A 22,856-nucleotide genomic window follows, 5' to 3' on the forward strand; every position below is an offset into this window, starting at 1 on the left:
GGGAAACAAAAAAAAAGATAAGTATTGAAAACATTATTTAACTCGGCGCAAATGATTAGTTTCATTGCTTTTACTCAACTAACTGAACTGAAATGCATCCCCGATCTTACAACATGAGTGTCATACACTAACACTCCTAAAATCTCGCCAAGTTTAGAAGTGTTTTCAACACTTCTCTCGACTTTTTATTAAGAGTCACATGTTCCTACAAGAGTTTGAGATAGGGGTACACTTACTATGTCACGTGGCAGATAAGGGGTATATTTTAATTTCGTTAGTCAAATAGAATGATATTTTTAGGACTGTCGATAGTTCAGAGATAAAAATAACAATTTGCGTGAAGTTCGAACTTCTAAGTTAAAAAATATGACATCATAGCACAGCAGAGCACAGCAGCCATTGAGGAGGAAACAGGTAAGGAGGAGACAAAGGCAAACATCAGTAGTACAGTGAAGATCATCACAGATAAAAAAAAAAAACCAAAAATAAAGAGAAGAAAAAAAAATAAAACATTCTTCTTTTAGTCACAGCAGCAAAAAAGCTACTGTATCAGAATTCAGAATATTGTGATGGTAGCAAATACCAATAATTCCCTTGCACGTTCTTAGACTCACATGCACAGTGAACTCTCTTTTTCTTCCAGTCTTCTTTTTCATCGGTATCGAGGCTCGATTAATTTTAATTTATGTTAAATTTATAGATAAATAAATACTTATTCCTCCGCAACGACGGTAGTTGATACTAATCAAATCTTTCCTATGGGTACACTTATGGCTATCATGTAGTATTCGTTACAAAAATGTATAAAGATTTGTAATCAAAAGTCAAGCTGTCAATAAAAAACTTTCCTAATTGCTATTCTCTATATGCATTATCATTTCAAATCAAAATCATATCAAAAGTATTAGCAAACACAATTTTGTCTCCCTTACCACTTTGTCCCTTCTTTACTCTTTCCCATTTTGAATGTCATTATCACTTCTAAGTGAAAAAAAATTCAATCTTTTTCAATACCCAAGTTGAAAAATCCAATCTTTTTCAGTTTCTTGAAGTTTTCTGATCAAGATCTTGAAACCCCAGTTCAAAAATATCAAAATCTAGCAGTTTTTTTGTATGTATTTCACTTTAGATCGTACTAGAGGGGTAATTTTTGGGAAGGGGAATTGATAATGCCAAGGCAGAATCAGGCTATGGTGGAGGGTTTAATACCCAAGATCCGGAAAAGGGGTTGTTCATCTTCTTCATCTGCATCATCAAAAGTGTATAACTACAGATTTAAACGGGCTATTTTAGTTGGGAAATCAAGAAACGGACTCGGGCTTGGGCTTGGGCTTGGGCTTAGAGGGTCTAGATCCAATACACCAGTACCAAGTTGGAGAGCTACTCCATTGAGAAACGTTGTTGAGTCACCCAAACAGTCCCTTGGTGGTGGGATATCACAGCCAGTTTCAGCTAGAAAACTTGCTGCTACATTGTGGGAAATGAATGAAATGCCTTCACCAAGAATGACTGAGGAAGACTTGGAGAAAAAGAAGAAGATGATGATGAAGAAGGAGAAAATTCGGGCTGGTCATATGAGTTCGGGCTCTGTTTCGGGCTCTTTGCCTCCTCATTTGTGTGATCCATCTCATAGCCCGGTTTCTGAGGTGAGCTACTGGGCTCACTCTTTTGGAATATGTTAGTATAATGATCATAAACATATCTAAAGTATCCTGGTTTTCCGAGTTTCATACGTGAACTATCACCAACTATTTATCAAAAAAACGCCTTGAAATATCACCATAACTCAATTTATAGTTGAGGTAGGAAACTCCCACACCTGATAGTTTAGGTATGAAACTCGAAAAAATGGATTGGTTTTGACCCTTCCGCTCTATTTGTTTTTGCCAAAGTGTTGTATCTTGATGTGGAAACTATATTTTGCTGAATTCAGTTTGATTAGTTTCCTGTGGTTGTTAGAAATCCAGAGAAAATGATGTTTGTATTAGTCAATTCTCAAATATTAGTTTAGTTAGGTAATCACAAATACTAATATATGGTTGTTGTAACTTGTAAGGTGGAGATATAGTGAAAATGACATTTTTCATCCTCTTACATGTCCTGCTAATTATTTTGTTCCATCCTACAGAGAGGAAAAAGAAATGGATTTGTAGAATGAACTTGCTGTATGGTTGATGAAATAGTTTATTTGACATAAACAGCTTTATGCCTTAACAGTAATGTTTGTCTTGTTATTACTGGCTTTACGAAGACTCTGTCTTGAGAAACAGTTTGCAAAGATTATGATATGTTTTTATTTGTTCTCCACGTGTTGGGGTGTACCTCCTCGTCTTCTCGATGCATGATGACAAGTTGGGCGATCTTAGTTACTTAAGTTTGTTGTTAGTAATCCATATTTTCATTGATTGTGCAGAGGATGGATCGGTCTGGAACAGGAAGCTATCAGAAGAGATCATCAACAACTTCCCGTAGACCAAGGACTACGGACCATAATGTTGGAATGTTAGATTCTTTAAGCAGTGCCAGTTTTATGGAGGTGGCAACCAATTCCTTCCTGTTGATCAATTTTCTTGTTCTTTATACCTCATTTGCATGCAATTTAGTTCATATTTACTTTTGGTATTATGTCACACTCTCTCTTTCTTCGTGTTTGTGCAAGTAAAAATGGAAATCAACGTTTAGGTTAAAAGGGTAGATTTGAAATGCATTGACTGGCTGTGAATGCTTATTGTTGCTAAAAAAGAGTGATCCTTGATATAACTCTGTAATGCAGCTTGAGACCAGATCTCGTGCCCAGACTCCACGGGGATCAGTGACTGGTTTTGGCAACCGTCTGAAGGATGTTAGTAATGCTTTGACAACATCCAAAGAGCTTCTGAAAATAATCAATCGAATTTGGGCACATGCTGATCAACCTTCATCTAGCACTTCACTTGTCTCTGCGTTACACACTGAGCTAGAAAGGGCCCGCCTGCAGGTGAACCAGCTTATTCAAGACCAGCGCTCGGATCAAAATGAGATTAATTACCTCCTTAAATGCTTTGCTGAAGAGAAAGCATCTTGGAAGAATAAAGGGCAACAGGCAGTTGAGGCTGCAATTGCGTCCGTTGCAAATGAACTTGAGGTAGAGAGAAAGCTTAGGCGGAGATTTGAGAGCTTGAACAAAAAACTTGGCAAAGAGTTATCGGATTCAAAAGCATCATTCGTGAAGGCAGTGAAAGAGCTTGAAAGTGAGAAAAGAGCCAGAGAAGTAATGGAACAGGTATGTGATGAATTAGCTAGAGATATCGGTGAAGACAGAGCTGAAGCAGAAGAGATGAAGAGGGAATCTGCAAAAGTTCAAGAAGAGATTGAACAGGAAAGAGAGATGCTCCAGTTAGCTGACAGATTGCGTGAGGAAAGGGCTCACGTGAAACTCTCAGAGGCCAAGAATCATTTCGAGGAGAAAAATTCTGCTATTGACAAGCTAAGGAAGCAGCTTGAAGGATTCCTGGGGAAGAAAAAGACCAAAGGTAAGAGAAATGGTTCCCTAAATTTCAGAAATAATGAAGATACGGCATCCTTGAGTATAGAAAAAGACAATGATGGAGAAGTGGAGAATGTTGCAGACTGCGGGGAAGACTCAGCAGAAAGTGATCTTCATTCAATTGAACTAAACATGGACAATTCCAATAAGAGCTACAATTGGGCTTATCCATCTAATGTAGTTCGTGAGTCAAAACGAATTTCAGTTGATGAAAGAAGAGCAAGAAACTCCATCGCTGGGCAGCCCAGAAGAAGCACTCCCATTCAAAGGAGCATTTCTGGTGGAGTTGTCGAGTATGTCAATCAAGCTGCAAATCTTCCAACCTCAGGAGATGGATTAGACAGGGAAAGACTTCATGAACTCGAGAAACTAGGCCAACGATATAGTTATCTGGATGAAGCACAGAGACTTAAAGCAGTGAAGGGCCTTAAGGATCATTTATTAGCTAGTTCCGGGACAGGATCTTGCAAAGACATTTCCAGCCCCATCCGACAGTGGGAGCAACCTTGGCCTTCTAGAGATCCCTGTGGTACAATTCAGGAAAAATCGAGCATTATTCAGGGGAGTGCCACAAAATCAAGGCTAGGAGAAGGCCAAAGTGTCAGAAGATCAAGACGGTGAGATTGTTTGAATACGCGTGATCTTGTCAAGGAGAAGGGGCCTTCTAATTGTTGGAACTTGCTAAACTGGTTCCACTAAGGCCTAAGTTATCTGTTCACTTAACAGTTCAAACCAAGATTGCGCGATATATTTTCACATGTCTAAAAGAGGTTAACATCTTGTTGATTACACTTCAGATGTCATTTTCAATTGTTTTCTTCTGCCAGTTTTTCGTTACATGACTCCTTTTTGTTAAGGCGTGTTTGAATTAGTCGAAATCCCTGTAGAAAGTTGTGCTGATTTTAGCAAACTGCTCACTGTGTAAAAAGTTCCCAGCTACTACTATAATTCTTTTCACTCTTGTATACAATTTCTCTTCTACTTTTCCCTTGTTAGATTAAAAAAAAAACATGTGCCTTTATAAATTGTGCATCATATTTGAGCTTTATTAGGCCCTCACGGCCTAGCTCAAGAGGCAAAAGGTGAAGGATTTGTGGCCTAGGTTGTAGGTTCAAGCCTCACACCATGCAAAGCGAAGTTGGGTATTTAAGTGGAGAAGGGTAGAGGGGCGGGCCCATTATCCACCGAGTTTAGAAGGCTGTGATTGGTCCAAAGGGCGGGTCACAAATGGATTTCTCGATTATAAAATAAAAATAAATAAATATATATATATATGAGCTTTATTAGCCAAACGGTATTTAATTTGAGACCTTCACTGTTATTTTGGTGTAAACTTCAGGTATAAATTATTTACTGCAACAACATACATGATGTTATTCCACAAGTGGATTTCGGGAGTGTACGCAGCTTTACCCCTACTTTGTGATGGTAGAGAAGTTTATGATAGATACTCGGCTCAAGTAAGGCACAATAAAATCACATGTGGAAAGGGAAATACAGTAATGCAGACGAGAACATTAAGAACAACACATAATTGATAATACTATAGTTGGAAGCAAAGAAAACAAGATGTAATAATAAAATCGATGAACAAGATAGTATGTGTGCAATAATAACAACCTTGATACAGATAGCAATTCATTTATTAATATACATTAATTTGTGCAACTTACCTTCAGATTATGAAAGATTTTTAGACCAAGTAACTTATTGTGTTTGGTGTTCCAAGTCAATTTAATTAATTTTAAAAATAAAATGAGTCACATAATATCTGAATTTTCTTTTTATTGGTCAATTCATTAACCCGCCATCACATCTCAACATGAACTTCAACCAAATATGGAAGTTATATTAACACATTGAGTGGCAATATACTACAACTTACTCAGTGTAGTCCCACAAAATAGGATCTGGAAAGGGTATAGTGCACGCAACCATGCCCCTACCTCAAAGGTAAAGAGGATGTTTCCGATAAGACCCTCTTAGCTCAAGGAGGAATGACAATATACCATCCATGTAAAACATTTCAATAGCATCCACAGAAAAAGATAGGAGGAAAAAAAAACATCTGAAAGATCAATTGGACAAATACCATTGCTAGTTATTTAGTAAAGAAAGACTGGTAGAGCTCTCATTTTGTCACATGCGGCGATGTCATTCAATATTCATCTCAATTTACAACAAAATAGACTAGATACAGTCTTAGTCCACTCAACAGTAGATCAAAGGGAAACGGATTAGTCTTAACATTATCGCCTAAATCATCTCGTAGCAGTTCTTGCACTCATTGATGTATGATAATTGGTGCTTCTATCTTTCCTGTAAGAAGTGTAAACATCATCATATTGATTTGGTTCGTTTGGATTGGCTGTGGCTCCAAGTCCTAATCGTCCAGAGCTATTTGATCCAGGTTTCTGCGGAATACTTCCATCAGGATAAGTCCCAGTTTCTGGATCAACTTGAAGGTTTAGAGGTGGAGGAATGCAAGCTCCTCCCTTCCGGACAGGAGAGTCTCTCTCATAGTCATCATAATCGTTGGCTGATTCAGATTGTTTAATAGGTCCTTCTGATGGATTAACTTCTCCAATATCTCTAAAAAATTTAGACACCCTTTCAAGAATTTCAGATTCTGACACAGTCGAGGGTGGTATGACGGTGGGAATATCCAAGGGGCTCATGGGAGAGTAAGGCACCCCACTACCAATCTGCATCTTCCTGACCATACCAGGAATAAGACCAGGAGGGAACAAGGGGTATGGAGGTACTTTTTCACCTATATTTGCAATTGATGCTGGTGTCAGATGAGCTGCCGGTTGTAGATTTGCTGGTGGAACAGAAGATGGTATAGGCATTAACCCAGGAAATCCAGTAGGCGGAACAGCACCCGCATGAAACTGCTGTGGTGCAACAGATGGTATAAGAGGAACTTGTTTGCCTTGATCAGCTAGATTTGCTAAACTTTGCTGGTCAGGCTTCCACTGAAAAGTACTCTGATTTGCCGCCTGGTGCATTAATCCTAGGAAACCATAAACAAAACCGTAAGAAATACAAATAAGAGTATATTTTCACATTTGCAACTAACAATGCAGCAGAATGTTCTTTTTTTATTTTTATGAATCTTCGATATTCCACATCTTGGTACTCCCGGCTCCAGCTATAAAGGCAAACAATTACCTGCAGCAGCAGAAGTATCTGGTGTGATTAATTCCTTTGGAGGAACAGAAAAATTTGCAGGGTGTCCACCTATCATCTCATTTTCAAGTGCACGAATAGTATCCTGATCATAAACTTCCTTCGTACCCCAAAACTGTAGAATTTTTTGAAGCCGAGATTGATTTTCTTCCTTGTTTTGAGGGTTGTGGTATATCCTCGCAAGCATGGGACCCAAAACAGGCTTAAAAGCAAGTGCCTCATTGTCAAGCTCCGGAGGATTGATTCGTCGCTGCAAGCTGCACAATTCAGAAAATAAAATGAGAATACGGTTGAGTATCATTAAGATAGTGAGAGGATCAAGTGTATTAAGCCAAATAGTTTTCTTGACAAAGTAAAAAAAAATGTAGGAATATTTTTAGAGACCTCCCATCAGGTTTGGCTTTGTAGCACTGATCTCCCTAGTGATTTTTATGATATTATGTTTATTTTCCTTATTTTGATTTCTTTGTAACATTCTTTTAATATACTTTATCATTAACGTAAAAAATTGTGACCAGGCTAATTTACCCTTTTTTTTTTTGATAAAAAAAAATTAGTGAACTAAGTCTCGAACTCTTGACCTTTAGGTGTCCAGCATTGACCAGGCTAATTTACCCTTTCTGATACTCTTTGTTTTATTAATTCAATATACTACTTGGGCAAAAAGCACACGTATACAAGAAGCATACCAAAAAGTTGAAAACCTACAAAACGATATGGTTTTCTTCGAACAACACCCAATCTTCTATACCTAAAGAGAACAGTTCAGAGCGGCAAAAGTAAATTGTGCTCCAAAACCAGTGAACACTGAATACATCAAAATAAATGATGCATATAGGCTACTCATCATAAAAAAAAGTGATGTCGGTAGGCTACTTCCTCATAATGATTCTTACGTGTGCCCACCACTACCAATGATATCTCTACCTTCAAACTGGATCACGTCTACTCAGAGTTCATTAGTTCTTGTTGACATCAAATTACAAATCTTAGCAAAATTTCTACCACCTAGTGAACCCTAACTGCCCATGCTACCACCTTTGGACCAATATCCAACCAGCAGTAACAAATTTCTACAAGCAAAGACCAAGCATTTCATCCTAAACACCAGTGTACACTCTCCACTCTATTGTACTACTTCCGTTAGGTTTTTGTTAAAAATATTATTCAAAAAATGGCAAAGAGATTTATAGGTTGGTACAACGCAAGGCATTAATCACAAGAATTAGCCCACAAGAATCTGTGATGGTCCCTATGCATCTTGACAATCAAGAGTAATTTCAGAGTGTCTTCTTCTTATTACAATTTACAAAACAAACTTGATTTATCTTGGCTAATATGAAAAAGTCAATAACAGGCACCAAAGAAGCAATAAGAAATATTTTGCAATTGAAGAAATTTAAAAAGAAAAAGGAAAGCATAGACAAAAAGTGAAGGAGAATTCAAGAGTTAATATATCTAGGAGTTAGCAGTAAATCACTAAGCACCAAGATATCAAATGTTACCTATCAAATAAGATGTCATTGGCAAGATAGACTATATGCAGTTGCCTCTCCGAATCATCTATGGAAAACACCCTGTCCCTGAGCGCCTCAGCCAAAGCAGGTACAAATGGAGATCTCTGCATAAACCAACTCTTGGCACCTTTAATTGACTCTTTCGTACCAGTAAGATTATTTATGACATTACTAAGCTCCATCTCTACATCTGATGGAAGAGGCCTAGATAGACCTTTGAAAGGCCCATATGAATGTTCATAATCTGCTCGGCTAAAAGGCTGAGAATGATGTTGATCATAAAATGGTGGGAAAGGGGGTCGATGCAAATGGGATGGACCTAACATTGCAGCAGAAGCATTGGAGGCATTATATGGAGTTAAGGGTGACGGACTCATCATAGGATTTGGTGGATGCATCATAGGCAAAGAAGAGGATGGGAAAGGAGGATTGAAGGCCCCACCAGGGGGGCGAGTAGACATCCAAAGCTTATAGCGATAGTAGTAATGACCTTCACCACCAAAGAGGAAACTGTAAGCAGGATTGTCTTGCTGCTTTTCACGGATCATGGCTTCAAACTCAGGACCATTCTTGACAGCATATTCAATTAATTTATCAATACGCTTTTGGAGTTCAGGATCAGATGGTGGAGGAGACGGAGGTGGGGGAGAATCATACGGATTGAAAAAAGGTGATGAAACAAGGTGAGGAGGCATGTGTGGTGGAAAAGCAGGAGGTGGCTGTTGTTGCTGTTGAAGATGAAGAAGATGTGGAGGGGGTGTATGCGGATGGAGTTGTGGTTGCTGCATAGGGCGAGGGTAAGGGAACTGTTGAAGAGAAGAATGCGGGCCTAGAAATGGAGGACCATGAATTGAAGGAGGAAATTGTTGATGTTGGGGATGAAAACCAAACTGTTGTTGCTGTTGAGTGTTAGCTGCTTGGTGCTGCTGTTGAGCAAACGCCATAGCAGCTGCATAATCAGGAGTTTGTCGATCCATCACTACTAACAAAAATTAGCAGGACCTGAATATTAGAGCTGTGCAGAAGTCCCGTATTAAAACATAATCAGCTAATCTAAAAATTATATAAAAACCAAACTTGACTCTAGCAGAAGAAAATGAAGGGATGGAAAAGGTACATAAAAATGAACAAAGAGATACATCAAAAAGAGAGCAGTAAAAAATGCTTTCTGATTTCTTAGAATGCGCAGAAAAATATATTTTTTTCTAATTTAGCACAAGTGATAATACAATACATGCTTCATTTTTGCTATCTTTCGGAAATAAGGATACATTTTAACAAAGACAAGCAGCTCAAACCACTTCATACTGCCTCATACGAGTCTAAACCTCAGACAGAGGGGAAAATAAGAAAGGTTTTGACAATGTTCAACCTGATAAGAGAAACGCCCAGAAGGAGAATACTCACTTACTCAGTCATTCACCAAGCAGAAAAAGAGGTGTCTTTTCCTGTTGTTCAGGACCAAATTATGAAAATGGGAAATTACAAATGTTTCCCTTATTCAAAAATCCTTGCTAAAATGATTGCAGACAAGATGAGGAAAACTTCACAGCTGCAGAAACTACAAAATTTCCAGCATATATGGTTTCAGAGGTTTAAGACACACAACTTTAAGTACTTATTTTCATCTTCACACATGATTCTTCAGTAGTTAAAAGAAAGAAGCAAGATATACCCAAAATAAAAAAAGAAAAACATCTCACTGACCTTTACAATGAGCTTCCATTTTGTTTGAATTATAATGCTTTATTAACCTTGTATGCTTGCATATGTCGCAAAAAATTAACGAACTATACTAATACCCTCAACAATTACTAACAATCGATTTCTCCAACATCCAAGTGGTACTTAGTTGTTATTTAACACTATTGATCGAATTCTCTTACATAATAAGCTGCAAGCTTAATCCAAGGGTCTGTGTCAATGGACTGATTTGAATTTTAACAAAACCTTTCCAATTCAATTTTTCAATTGCTTAGGTTTATAACGTTTGGAATAAAATCATTTGAGCGCTTAATTCAACTAACACAACAAAGATACAGTTCACTCAACGATTGTATTTGGGTTCCGAAATCCTTACAGGGAGGAGCGTTGTTTATTCCTTCCTCCGTTTAAATTTATTTGTTATACTTGCATCCCTTTAGTACACAACAACTTTGGAGCCATTATCAAATTGATAAGCTAAAACAAATCATATATGCAAGTAAGAAGAATCATATAATAAAAACTAGAAGGAACTTACAACTGAGTTTCGTCGCCGGCAGACGGAGTTCACAGCTCAGGGCAGTGATGGCAATGTAGCCGAAGAAACTGAAATTGGGGGATTTGGATCATTTGGAGCCCATTTGTAACTTGGGCCTGGTACAATTTGAGATCCACAAGCCATTTCTTCCAATAGGCCCAACTATTTTATTTTTTGAGAAAATTTCATAAAAGACTATAGTATATGTGTATATTATAGGGAAAATTGTATATAATAGCAAACTATTAATTCAAATTAAATGCTATAAATATAGTTTGATTTAATTGTACCCCATAGCAAACTATTGCTATTTAAAATCTCTCCTGGTGAATCTCGCTCGCCACTCTTGTTCTCTCCCTCGCCTCTCTCGTTTTTTATACAAAAGCAAGTGTATAAAGTGTGTTTGTGTTTGTATAAAGCGAGAGAAAATTGTATATATACATATATTTTCGTTCCCCACTCTCCCCTCTCTCAGATCTCGCTCACCACTCTCCCAGATCTCGCCTCTCTCACTTTATACAAAAATCGCAAAATGTATAAAATGCGTTTGTGTTTGTATAAAGCGAGAGAAAATTGTATATATACATATATTTTCGTTCCCCTCTCTCCCCTCTCCTAGATCTCACTCGCCACTCTCCCAGATCTCGCTCTCTCACTTCTCTCTCTCACTTTATACAAAAACGCAAATGTATAAAATGCGTGAAAATTGTATATATACATATATTTTCGTTCTCCTCTCTCTCCTCTCCCAGATCTCACTCGCCACTCTCCCAGATCTCACTCACCACTCTCCCAGATCTCGCTAGCTCACTCGCCTCTCTCACTTTATACAATTGATCTTTTTGTATATGTATACCAAAGCAGATTATACAACTGCTTTCTTTTGTATATGTATAGCGAAATATACATATTTATGTTTGCTATGGAACACAATTATGCAAAGTTTGCTAATAGCATACAAATATGAATTTTGTGTTTGCTATATGTGAAAGTTGCTCATTATATCGTTCAACGAGACTTTTGTTATCTACATAACATAGCTACTCTTTTTTCTTTTTCTTTTTCTTTTTTTATAAAAGATTTCTAGCGCATTTGTATCACAGATACAATTCAGATTGTTGTCATTAAATGCACAACTTCTTAACTGATGCGAGTAATTAACGTAATAATGTGACCAGTTACATTAATTTACGAAATTGGTTTTCTGTAAAATTGTAAATGAGATAGTTTTTCCATCCGATCTCCAGCATGAGCATCGATGCAACTATCAAGGTGACTTCATAACCACAGATTGAAATTGAGACCTCAGATTAAAGACGGAGAACTATCATTTATTCCAACACAACCCTCGATAATTGCTTTCAAATATTTTTACTATCAGAAGAATATTAGTCGTTTTATCTTTTATTTGGTCAGGCATAGAATTTAATATGGTAATCTAATTAGTAATTCGTATAATCCCTGCTTTTCAATAATAGTTGTCATGTTTCACTTTTCGAGAGTGAAATTAATTATCTAACCTTTGATCAATATTTTAAGATATTCTTTTGTCATTTCACAATGAAGAAAATTGCAAACTTACAATACTTTTTGTAAAAAAAAATTATCATCCAAATTTTAGTTTTAAAATAATGAATTAATCTAATCTAATTTAGTTTCAAATACTAATCAAATTGACTCTTAAAAAACGAAACATGACAACTATTTTAAGACGGAAGGAATATATATCAAGTTCATAATAATAACAAAAGAAAAGTTAGTTTTTCACATCAATGTTTGAAACTTGAGTACGTAGCATTTGAAATCATGAAAACGTTATAAATATATAAAATGATGTCAAATGCTTTTGAAACAAGTTAAAATGGAAGGAGCATCTAGATTGAAGTGATATGTGAAACATTTTTGTAGTAAATAGCCATCTTTTGTTGAACTCTTTTTTTTTTTTCCATTCAAAGTTAGGCATACAAAGAATATTGTAACATGTCATTTTGATGTTTTTCTTTTGAATTTTTCCACTTTGGTTGGTGACTGATCGGTCCAATTCATCAATAATGTTTGAATGATATAAGATAAAGTCCAAAGTCGGCATATAATTTGACATCTTGAAGACCCTTGTATTTACTAATTACTTGGATTCGAGTTTTGAATATGAAAAAAATCATGTTAAAAGCTTTCTGAAACGGTCATGCTGTTAGGTTTTTGCCCTGATTTTCTTTTCTTATTTGAAGTTTATTTTTTCCTAAAAGAAAAGACAAAACATTACCATAAATGTTTTTACTTTTCATGAAACGAAAATATATTTTTCTTCCATATTTGATTTATTCTTTCCTTTGAGGGAAATCTGGATTCCTATAAAATGAAGATCCATGTTCTCACATCAACAACACAATAACTTTCACAATGTAGACGTTTAAGAGTTTAGTTTATGGGGAGATTTATTCTCTCAACAATTTATAATATTTTTTTTATATTAGTTTTCATATAATAATATTATTTTTTAGTATAAGTTTTTATCGTCCGATTTATCAACCATATAATTTGCAAATTATAAGCTTCCGCATGACGCCATATTCACCTTTAGAATCCAACACATGCAATGCTTGATCGAGAAATAATTGAACTTGTTTATATATCGTCGAATACCGAATGAGAAACTAAAAAAGAAAATGTTTTCAACTTGATGGGGACGTTACTATCATTTAAAAGAGGCATGCAAACTGTGAGCACCCATTAATTTCATCTCTGTAGCCGTCATGGGCATTGTAAGGGACCACTCTTTTAGACGATAAATTTTGAAAGTCTTTATTTTATTCTTTGATTATATGTCTGATCAAATACCATCACATAAATTGAAACGATGAGTAAGTGTTTATTTAGATAGACGATTGCCTTCCAATTCAAAACGTGAAATACAACAACATCGAACTCACAACACTAGTGTGAAAAGTATTTATAATGCCCCTTCCTTATCACTGAGTTATCAATTAATATTATTAGGAAATTCACAAGTTAATATATATATATATATTTATTTATTTAATTTTCAAATACAAATACAAGATCTATGAAAAAACTAATAGATTTATCTGAACACACGAACTTCCACCTAGCTCTGTCTCTAGGTCAGAGAGGATGAAAATGATTGTTGAGGAAATATGTAGATAGGCAATTTATGTGGACACAGGAAAAGCCCAAAGAGAGAATGGAGAATGGGCCAATAATGTGGGCCTAATAGAGGAGCTGACGGTGCTCATTGATCTTGTGGGCCCCCATATTGGTGCCTTGAGTGGGGCCCAATATTTGGAGGACGTAATGCACGTTTTTAAGAAATAGCAGCTAGGCCAACCGGCCATTTATTTGGTTATATTGTGAAAAATAGTCATAATCCTAAGTTACCCTTTGTTTTTGTTGTTTTGTTTTCGAGTGAAGGTGGCTTGCCATCCGAGCAATTCTCTTATTTGAGTTATTCTTGAATTTTACTTGTAAAATTTGAAATTTCAAGATGATAACTATCTTTTTGATCATAGGATTGATAGGTAAGTATTTGTTTATTTTACCCAAAAAGAAGAAGAAGGAGACATTAGTGTGTTTGGTGCGAAGTCAAGAAATTTCCATTTAATTGGTCAAATATTTGGAAAAATATTTTCGTTAGGAAAACAAGCTTTATGAAAATGAGAAAATTGAGATCCTTAATGAAAGTAGGGAAAATAAGCTATACAAGCGATATCAACGTATCGATTGTGTTCTCCTCACCCTCCAACACACCTCATCTTCACTTCCACATTCATAGTCCTCATACCCACCATCCGACACCAACCAGACACAGGAAAACATTTTCTTTTGTACCAAACACAACCTACTACTTCAATACTCTTCTACACGAACCACTTTCAACTCTCAAATAATATGACAGATTGAATGACATGTCTTCATACTTAATTAAAGATTTCGAATTCAAACTTTAAAATGGAGAATTTTTTTATTAAAAAAGTTGATTCTCACGTAAATGTGAAATGAAATACTACACAATTAATGAGTTCAACTTATCTATTAAGTAATAGTGAGTATACAATCACCAATTATTAGTAGTGATGATTATTACTACCTTCTTTTGCCCCTCATTGAAAGTTACATTTAAAAGATAGTTAGGATGACCAATTCAATCAATTTTCTTCAAATGGGGAAAATGATGAAAAGGAAATAGTGGTCCTACTCATCAAGACTTATATATTGCTCAAGGAAAAATATCACAATATATCAACCAAGAATTATATATTTGGTTTTCATAGCCAAAATGAAAAGGTGCAGTCAAACAAAACTTGACCAACTAGAGTCTCATAAATTATATTTGAGTAGAAATTCATAATAATAATAATAATAAAACTTTTTAATAAGCGTTTGAATAAGTTGGTTGAGTTGTATTTTGAACCAGTGTTTTAAACATTTCTTAAATTTTGAATACTGAATAAAAGTTCAATTTTTACAAATAGTGAAATACGATAAACTATTTAATGCCAAAATATATAGTGTTAATTGGATGAATGATCCTTCACACTTCTGCCTTTTTTACCATTTTTTTTTAATTTATATAATAAGAGATTTGAAAAGGTCATTTTCATCATTGTATTATTGTAAAAGGACAAAAAAATTCATTTCTTCACAAGGTCCCCATTTGATTAATTGAACAAATTGAACACTCTTCGTCAAAAAATTATATTATGTATATAGAAAATTGTACAAAATATATCGGTCAAAACTTATTTTTCATACATATATATTAAATCTTAGACATCCTTAACAAAATTTCTGACTTCACCACTAACGAGCCCGTAACCCTAATTTAAGAGAAGCGGGAGATTATATTCATCCTATCATCATTCTTGTGGTAACAGAACAATGATTATTGTTGCTGTGTTATGTTATTCTAATTATTGTTCAACACTTTAGAATGAGAGTGGAATATTCTTCTGTAATCCCAAAGTAACCGAACATTAATCTAATAATCTGGAAATAATTCAGATCTATCTTCATAATCGACGAGACACATGTTAATTAATATTTAATATATGGTCATGGTAATTAATTAAGTTGACAATTAATTGTAAATACTTAGACGCTACATTATCTGCGTACACGTTATCGTGAGCTAAACTAAATTTAAAATGACTTTATTTTAAGTATAAATTATAGGAACCACATATTATAAGTACTAAATAACATCCTATTCCTTTTAGTTTTTTATTTACCAAAAATCCCTTAAAAATGATGTTTGCGGGATACATAGCGTTGTGCATGGGATACATTAGGTTTGATACATTCCACATAGCGGGATACATAGCGTTGTGTATGGGATACATTAGGTTTGATACATTCCACAGCGGGATACATAGCGTTGTGCACGGGATACATAGCGTTTGATACATTCCACATAGCGGGATACATAGCGTGTGCACGGGATACATGCGGGATACATAGGTAAAATAAGGGATTTTTGAAATTTTTGAAATAAGTAGGGATAAATGGATATTAAGGTAAGTAAAGGAGTGTAGTTAAGTAATTTGTCCTTATTTTAATGGTCGATATAAATATTTGACCTGTCTTCTGATTAGATTAGGCACATGTTATTAGTATATAAGCATGGTAATTAGAAAATTAATTGTACCATACTTAGTTGCTAAATTATCTGAACATATAATGAGCTAGATGACTAAATTAAGAAATTAAATATGGCTTTCAATTATGGAAGTATATAGTAATTTTCTTACCTGTCTTCTAGTAATTCGATGAGTCACATGTTATTAGTAGTATATAACATAGTGGTTAGAAAATAATTAATTGTACCATACTCAGATGCTACATTATCTGCACACTTATGAACTAATTAAAGTAATTACTAGTATAATATATTATTCAAAAGTTTTACATTATTTTAATCCTTAGTTTTATCATTAATATATAACAGAAGATGCGCATCAAAATTTGGATTATGATTCATTGTTTTCGGTCTAACATAATCTTTGGACAGATAATTTCAGTAATACATGTCAGAAACAAGCAATTAATGAATTATAATAAATCAATACAGGTTATAGTGGATGACTGATATCTCTCCACCGTTTATAAGAGATTTTGAGTTTGAAATTTGGGAATAACTTCTTTTTTTGTTTAGAGTGTATTAAGAATTCTCACATCGGTAGAGAGATGGGAAATTGGTCTCCTTATATGAATTTGGACAAACCTCCCCTCATGAATTAACTTTTGGGGTTGAGTTATGCCTAGATGTCATACGTTTACATCGTATTAGAGTCTGACAGTTGAGATCTGGGTGTGAGGGGAGTGTTAAGAAGTCCCACATCGGTAGAGGGATGAAAATTGGTTTCCTTATTATAGACTTGGACAAACCTCCCATCATGAGCTAGCTTTTGGGATTGAGTTAGGCTCGGTGTCGTAAGTCGATTCTGAAATTAGTTGGGCTTTAATATGGAGGGTTGAGTTAGACCCAGAGGCCAGGTGTCATGTCTTTACAGAGTGTTGTCGATTTATTAGTCGAACTTTAATATAGATATCTAATCAGGTGGATTTTTTTTTTTTAAAAAAAATACAATAATAGAACTTTTTTTAATTACAATAAGTCTGAAATCAGCTGAGGGAATTGGTCATTATTTGTTTCACCTACGCTGCTACGTTTATAAATTCCCCACCACTTAAATATTGTTTTTTAATTGTTATCGATCTCTAATAATTATAAGTAACTAGCAATAAAAGATTATATATTATTGTTGCAATTGGTTTTGATTCTTATTATTGCTATATTATTATATCATTAGATAAAATTATGTCAGAGATACACAATTTTGTGTGGATTTCAGTAAGGGAGTGTCACAGATTGATCTGTAGACACATCTGATGTTTTTTTTGACTTGGAAATTGCACAAGTCCAGATACAAAGGGTATTGTCGGTACGAAATAAAATATTTTTGAGAGATATACTAGTGTCTAAAGCGATGAATTATTTTTAGTTTTTCAAACGAGATAATTAAAAATAAATATTTTTTTCATTTTTGCAGCTCATCACTTTCCTCAAATATTTCATGAGGTTGTGATCATGTTCCTCTTGTATTTAGACATTAGTTAATTTATTAATTAGATAAACTCTATCTTAAGCACACACATCCTCAACGAATTAATAAGTATAACACTGTAAACCTATAATTAAATATTTTTATAATTGTAATTATTAGACCTGTTCCACAACCAAACAATATCAACAAACACAATAAATAAATATATATCTTAATTATTTGGACACTAAAAAGTTTCATTTAGATTCTGTTACAATAATAGCACTATTAATATATGCTCGATATTCGTTTTAATTTTTACTATAGCTTATACATTCGTAAACCCTTTTTCGATACAAGCATAGTTGTTATGTTATGCGTTTAGATGAAATATATAGCTTGTCAAAACAGGATACAAAATAGATAAAAGAATGGATCGTTAAAGAATTTAAATAATATATATCGTCAATATAAATATATTTTTTAAAAAATCAATTATATACACTAATCTTCTCGATATAATATTAATTTATGATAAGCTCAAAATTCTATTGATTGCTCGTGAATTGGAGCCATAGATGAAAGAAGGTGATTTCTGACTTTTTCTTCTGAATCAAATATAGAAGGACATGAAGCATATCAAATATGCATACATTTTAATGATTGATATGATTACATGTGTTAAATCGACGGGTTAAATTGAATTTGAGCTAATCAAAATATTTTGAATTTAATAAATGGGTGAATTATTATGAATTCAGTTAAAAAGTTATTTGGACTGAAGTGAGTTAGACTAAAATTGACTAAAAAGTGAGTTGAAATTCAAATCGCTCAATTATTATTAAGTTTTAATTGTTTTATTCGATCTTTTATAAATTTTTAGTACTTTACACAAATATTATCTTTTCTTTGTTATGATAGTACATGACATATTCAATAAAATTATATCTTTTTAAAAATATTTTTTCTTTGTTATGATAGTACATGACATATTCAATAAAAATATATCTTTTTAAAAATATTTTAACGAGATTCAAATTTAAATGGAATTATTTGGACTGCATTTAAAATTTAAATTTGGCTGAAATGAATTGTGCTAATAAATAAGTTGGTCGATAACCTATACAAACTTGAATCAATACGAATGTTATAATTTTATGGGTTAATTTTGTCACCTATAATTAAAGTGACGAAATCAATCTTTTTATTTAAAATATTCGAAATTACTATACACATATGTCATAAAAAATAATTTTTAATTTTACAAATAACTTTTTTATATACATAATATATTTTTCGATCGCAAGGTATTAATTAACTTATACCACCCTAAATGTGTCTACTACATAACTATACATGAATGAACGTACATACATAAAGATATAAATTAAACAAATTCCCCAACAACCTCAATTATATATATTTGTGTCTGTTCCCAACATGTACTATTATAAAAAACAACTTGGCAAACCTTTTGAAGGGCAAAAAAAGTTGAGTTTATGAATCTACCTGGAAGTTAAGGTGGTATTTGTCTCAAACACGTAAACTATAATGAGAAAAAGTCTTAAACTTTCTGTGCATTGGTGTATCAACTTACGTTGATCTTGAACTCTATAAAAATATTGTTCAGTACAACTCGATACGATTAAAATTTTTAAACAACTCTACAAAAATATTATTGAGTGCATGTATAGTGAATTTATAAATAACTCGATATAACTAAAAAATTAAATAACATAGTTGGTAATGCATATGTCGCGTGTAATCATCAAATTATACATGTTGACAATGTTTGATGGCCTAAAGTACTACTCTCAACTTTTAACGTTTTAAAACTCCTATTTGTTAGATGTTTCTTGAGAGTTAAGTACTGTTAAGAAGAAAATTTTTAATATAATAGTTAAATTTGAGTTTTTTTTCTGCTAAATATTTATTTTGAGACGGAGTGAATAATGAGTGGGGTAGTATGTGGACAAAGAGAAAGAAGAGGAGGGAATTGAAACAGCAAGGCAAATAAGAAAATGTAGTATAGTTGTTTGTTGTGATTGGACAATATCTTATCTCTATTTATTTTGCTTGTGCTTATTGGAAAGTGAAGTAGATCTAGGGATTTCTCTCTTTTAATTTTGTCTCCTTTTTATTTGCTTCATCATCATATAGTATTAATTATACAACAACTAGGAAAATGCCAAATGTCAATCATGTTGCTGTCATACACGTGAGTCGTGACACAATTTACCCACTACAATTCCAAATTTTCATCCTACTTTAAAATATGATGAATATTTCTTAGATATAGCTACTAGTTGGTCTATCGAAAACAATTTATCTGACGTCAAGAGATATAGGTAAAAATGCAAAGACTTTGTTCTTTTTATACATCTTTATAAAACTTCACTTGATGTATTATTAGTAGTAAGAGAAAAATATTAAAAACACTTCTAAACTCAGCACGAATTGTTAGTTTTATCCCAAAATAATATTGACAATCTTAAAAATACTTATTTACTTGTCTAACTGAATTTAAATACACCTTTGATCTTGCAACGTGAGTAAATGCACCCCTAAATTTTCGTCAATTTTAAACGTGTTTTCATCACTTCTCTCGACTTCTATTAAGAGTCTCATGCTCTGACAAGAGTTTGAGACCACTTGCTATATTATGTTGCATAGCGAGAGTATATCTAAGTTTAGTTAGTTAAGTAGAAGAATATTTTTAAAATTATCAATAATTTAAAGACTAAACTAATAATTTACGAATTCCAAATCTAATAAGTGATTAATACAAGATAATTTTCCTCATATTTTAATCATTTTCGAGTTTTTATTCAGCCAACTTTTATAATCAAACTTTGAAAATTGTTGACTAACTATTTTATGTCTGCAGGAAAATACTAGAAGGATTATTATTATTTTTTACAAGTAGATCTAGTGGGTAGTACAAGTTTTTGCTTTACGATCCAACGCGTGTAATTTTGAATCGTTTTATGATTATTTATTATAGCAAACATTATCTTTCTTGAAATTCTCCTAATTTTGTTTGTTAATATAAGGTCTCCTACCAAGAAAAGAGGCATTTTGGAATCTACCTGCCCAAAATAAGTTTTATTCACGTGAGTTTTTCCATTTAGCCATGAAATAGTAGTACATAAATAAATCAAATAAAAAAAAAATATTATTAATTTAATGATTTTGCATTGATCTATCGATCAATTTGATTATCAATTTTTTTGAATTTAATTAATGATTAATTAAATAATCAATAAAAATGTGACTTTAGAAAACATATTCATAATCTCCTATTTTTCTTTGGATTCACACTCAAACTCTCAACGTTAAGTGTTGCCTCCCTCAATAAACCCTAATCCCTTTTTGAGTTTCTACCTGTTTTGTACTGGAATTGAAGGTTAGTTCACTTGATGTAACGATTTTGTATTGATATATCAATTTGATTTTTGAGTTTAATTAATAATTAACTAAATAATCAATGAAACTGTAACTTTAGAAAACGTATTCGTAATCTCCTATTTTTCATTAGATTCGCACTCAAACTCTCAACGTTAGGTGCTATCCTCCTCGCTATTCCCTAATCCCTAGGGTTTGAAGAGTAGTTCACTTGATGTACTTCTCAATCTTTTTACAATTAAGATGAAGAATTCAGACTTTATCGATAGAAAGATTCCTCTATTTAACTAAATAATCAATGAAAATGTAACTTTAGAAAATGTATTCGTAATCTCCTATTTTTCATTAGATTCGTACTCAAACTCTCAACGTTAGGTGCTATCCTCCTCGCTATTCCCTAATCCCTAGGGTTTGAAGACTAGTTCACTTGATGTACTTCTCAATCTTTTTACAATTAAGATAAAAAATTCAGACTTTATCGATAGAAAAATTCCTCTATTTCCCTTTCAACCCGACGTATATAATTAAAAGAAAAACACTCACACACGACACAATATGAAGAGGCCCCCTGTTTGGCCTTTCGTTGGATTAGAAGGATTTGGTACAGGTGTCAGCTGGTTGGCCCCCTACCCACAAGCCAGCAAACATAGTAGCATGGTCCTTGTTTGGCTTGTTTCTTTGCCAAATAATTTAATTATACTATACTTTTTTTTAAAAGTTTTATTATATCCATCTACTTTTACTGTTACTACTACGTTGGGTTCACGTAGAACATAGTGGTAGTAGTTCAAGCTCTGGGTATGAAGAAAATTTTGTTGGAAGCATTATTGGTCCTGTAGAGCGTGATTCGAATTTAATCGGAGCTCTAATGTGAGCTCTGAACACCGGATGGGAAACCAACAAAAAAAAGAGCAACTTTCACATATAACAAATATAAATATCACATTTGTATGTTATAGCTATAGTTTGCATAATTGCACACCATAACAAATTTTATGTTTGCTATGAAGCTTTTGATTTGTATAATTCGCTAGATACATCTAATTTTATACAAATTGTTCAGTTTTGTATAAATTCATTTATACATTGTAATTTGTATAATAAAACCTGTATATGTATAATTATAAGTGTATAGGACGAAAATATATGTATTTATATTTGTATATACACTTTTCTCTTGCTTTATACAAACACAAACACATTTTATGTTGGGTTTTAAAGGTGTGAACATGAAATGAAGGGTTGTGACTCTCCTGAAGAGTTGTGACTATGTCGAAGGGTTGTGAACTTTATGAAAGGTTGTGTCCTTTCTAAAGGATTGTGACCGTTTGAAAGGTTATGCCTTTTCCAAAGTGTTGTGACCTTTCTGAAAGGTTGTCTTCTTTCTGAAAGGTTGTCATCTTTCCAAAGGGTTGTGACCTTTACCCTTTGTTGGCTATAAATAGAGAGGTTTTCTCTCATTTTTCTGTATCGAATTCTTCCCTTCTTTTGCATACATTTCTTACAAAACAAAATCGATCGATCGTGTCTATGTGTGTGATTCGTTGCTGTCATTTTGAGTTCGTTGAAATTAGCGAAGTTTGAGGTACCGCTACTTCTATAATGGTTAATCCGTTTTATCTTGGGAGGAATTAATATGCAACCTCGGGTACTTGAGGGGATTAAATTTCTTAAGGACACACAGTGGGTTCTGTGGACTCGGATAGTTCTTTGTGTTTTTCTTTTCATCTTTTATTATTTCTGGTTTGCTAATCTGAATACAGGAGATAACATTTTATACATTTGTATACCGAATGTGTAATTGTATATCGAAAGTGGCTAATTGTATACCGAACCAGATGGCAAAAAAATATGATGTTTGTTGCGAATTACAAATAAAATAAACTATGGCTATAACATTTAATTTGAATTAA

The 22,856-nt window shown here is 33.6% G+C and overlaps 2 protein-coding genes across 5 annotated transcripts; one reads left to right on the forward strand and one right to left on the reverse strand.

Annotated features, from left to right (window-relative positions):
• The first annotated feature begins 846 nt into the window (after positions 1 to 846).
• Positions 847 to 4,500, forward strand: LOC125864836 (uncharacterized protein At5g41620). The gene is made up of 3 exons (XM_049544921.1): positions 847 to 1,646; positions 2,414 to 2,536; positions 2,774 to 4,500. The coding sequence occupies exons 1-3, from the start codon at positions 1,170 to 1,172 to the stop codon at positions 4,145 to 4,147; spliced, it is 1,974 nt and encodes a 657-aa protein (XP_049400878.1). The 5' UTR covers positions 847 to 1,169; the 3' UTR covers positions 4,148 to 4,500.
• A 1,130-nt stretch (positions 4,501 to 5,630) lies between these two features.
• LOC125864951 (uncharacterized) lies at positions 5,631 to 10,584 on the reverse strand. Of its 4 annotated transcripts, none has more exons than XM_049545093.1 (4): positions 10,478 to 10,584; positions 8,224 to 9,214; positions 6,701 to 6,975; positions 5,631 to 6,542 (listed from the first exon to the last, which is right to left on the reverse strand). In XM_049545093.1, the coding sequence occupies exons 2-4, from the start codon at positions 9,210 to 9,212 to the stop codon at positions 5,788 to 5,790; spliced, it is 2,019 nt and encodes a 672-aa protein (XP_049401050.1). In that variant the 5' UTR covers positions 9,213 to 9,214; positions 10,478 to 10,584; the 3' UTR covers positions 5,631 to 5,787. The 4 variants fall into 4 exon arrangements, with proteins under 4 accessions (XP_049401050.1, XP_049401051.1, XP_049401054.1 ...); XM_049545094.1 differs by having other exon boundaries at positions 8,224 to 9,250; XM_049545097.1 differs by having other exon boundaries at positions 8,224 to 9,217; positions 10,478 to 10,559.
• Positions 10,585 to 22,856: the final 12,272 nt, after the last annotated feature.

This window comes from Solanum stenotomum, chromosome 5, assembly GCF_019186545.1.
Source record: "Solanum stenotomum isolate F172 chromosome 5, ASM1918654v1, whole genome shotgun sequence".
Lineage (NCBI taxonomy): Eukaryota > Viridiplantae > Streptophyta > Magnoliopsida > Solanales > Solanaceae > Solanum > Solanum stenotomum.

Coding starts and splice junctions, on each gene's coding strand:
- LOC125864836 (XM_049544921.1), top strand. CDS start 1,170: ATGCCAAGGCAGAATCAGGCTATGGTGGAGGGTTTAATACCCAAGATC. Junction 1,647..2,413: donor CTCATAGCCCGGTTTCTGAG/GTGAGCTACTGG, acceptor TTGATTGTGCAG/AGGATGGATCGGTCTGGAAC. Junction 2,537..2,773: donor GCAGTGCCAGTTTTATGGAG/GTGGCAACCAAT, acceptor TCTGTAATGCAG/CTTGAGACCAGATCTCGTGC.
- LOC125864951 (XM_049545093.1), bottom strand. CDS start 9,212: ATGGATCGACAAACTCCTGATTATGCAGCTGCTATGGCGTTTGCTCAA. Junction 6,976..8,223: donor AATGACATCTTATTTGATAG/GTAACATTTGAT, acceptor TGAATTGTGCAG/CTTGCAGCGACGAATCAATC. Junction 6,543..6,700: donor AGATACTTCTGCTGCTGCAG/GTAATTGTTTGC, acceptor ATGGTTTCCTAG/GATTAATGCACCAGGCGGCA.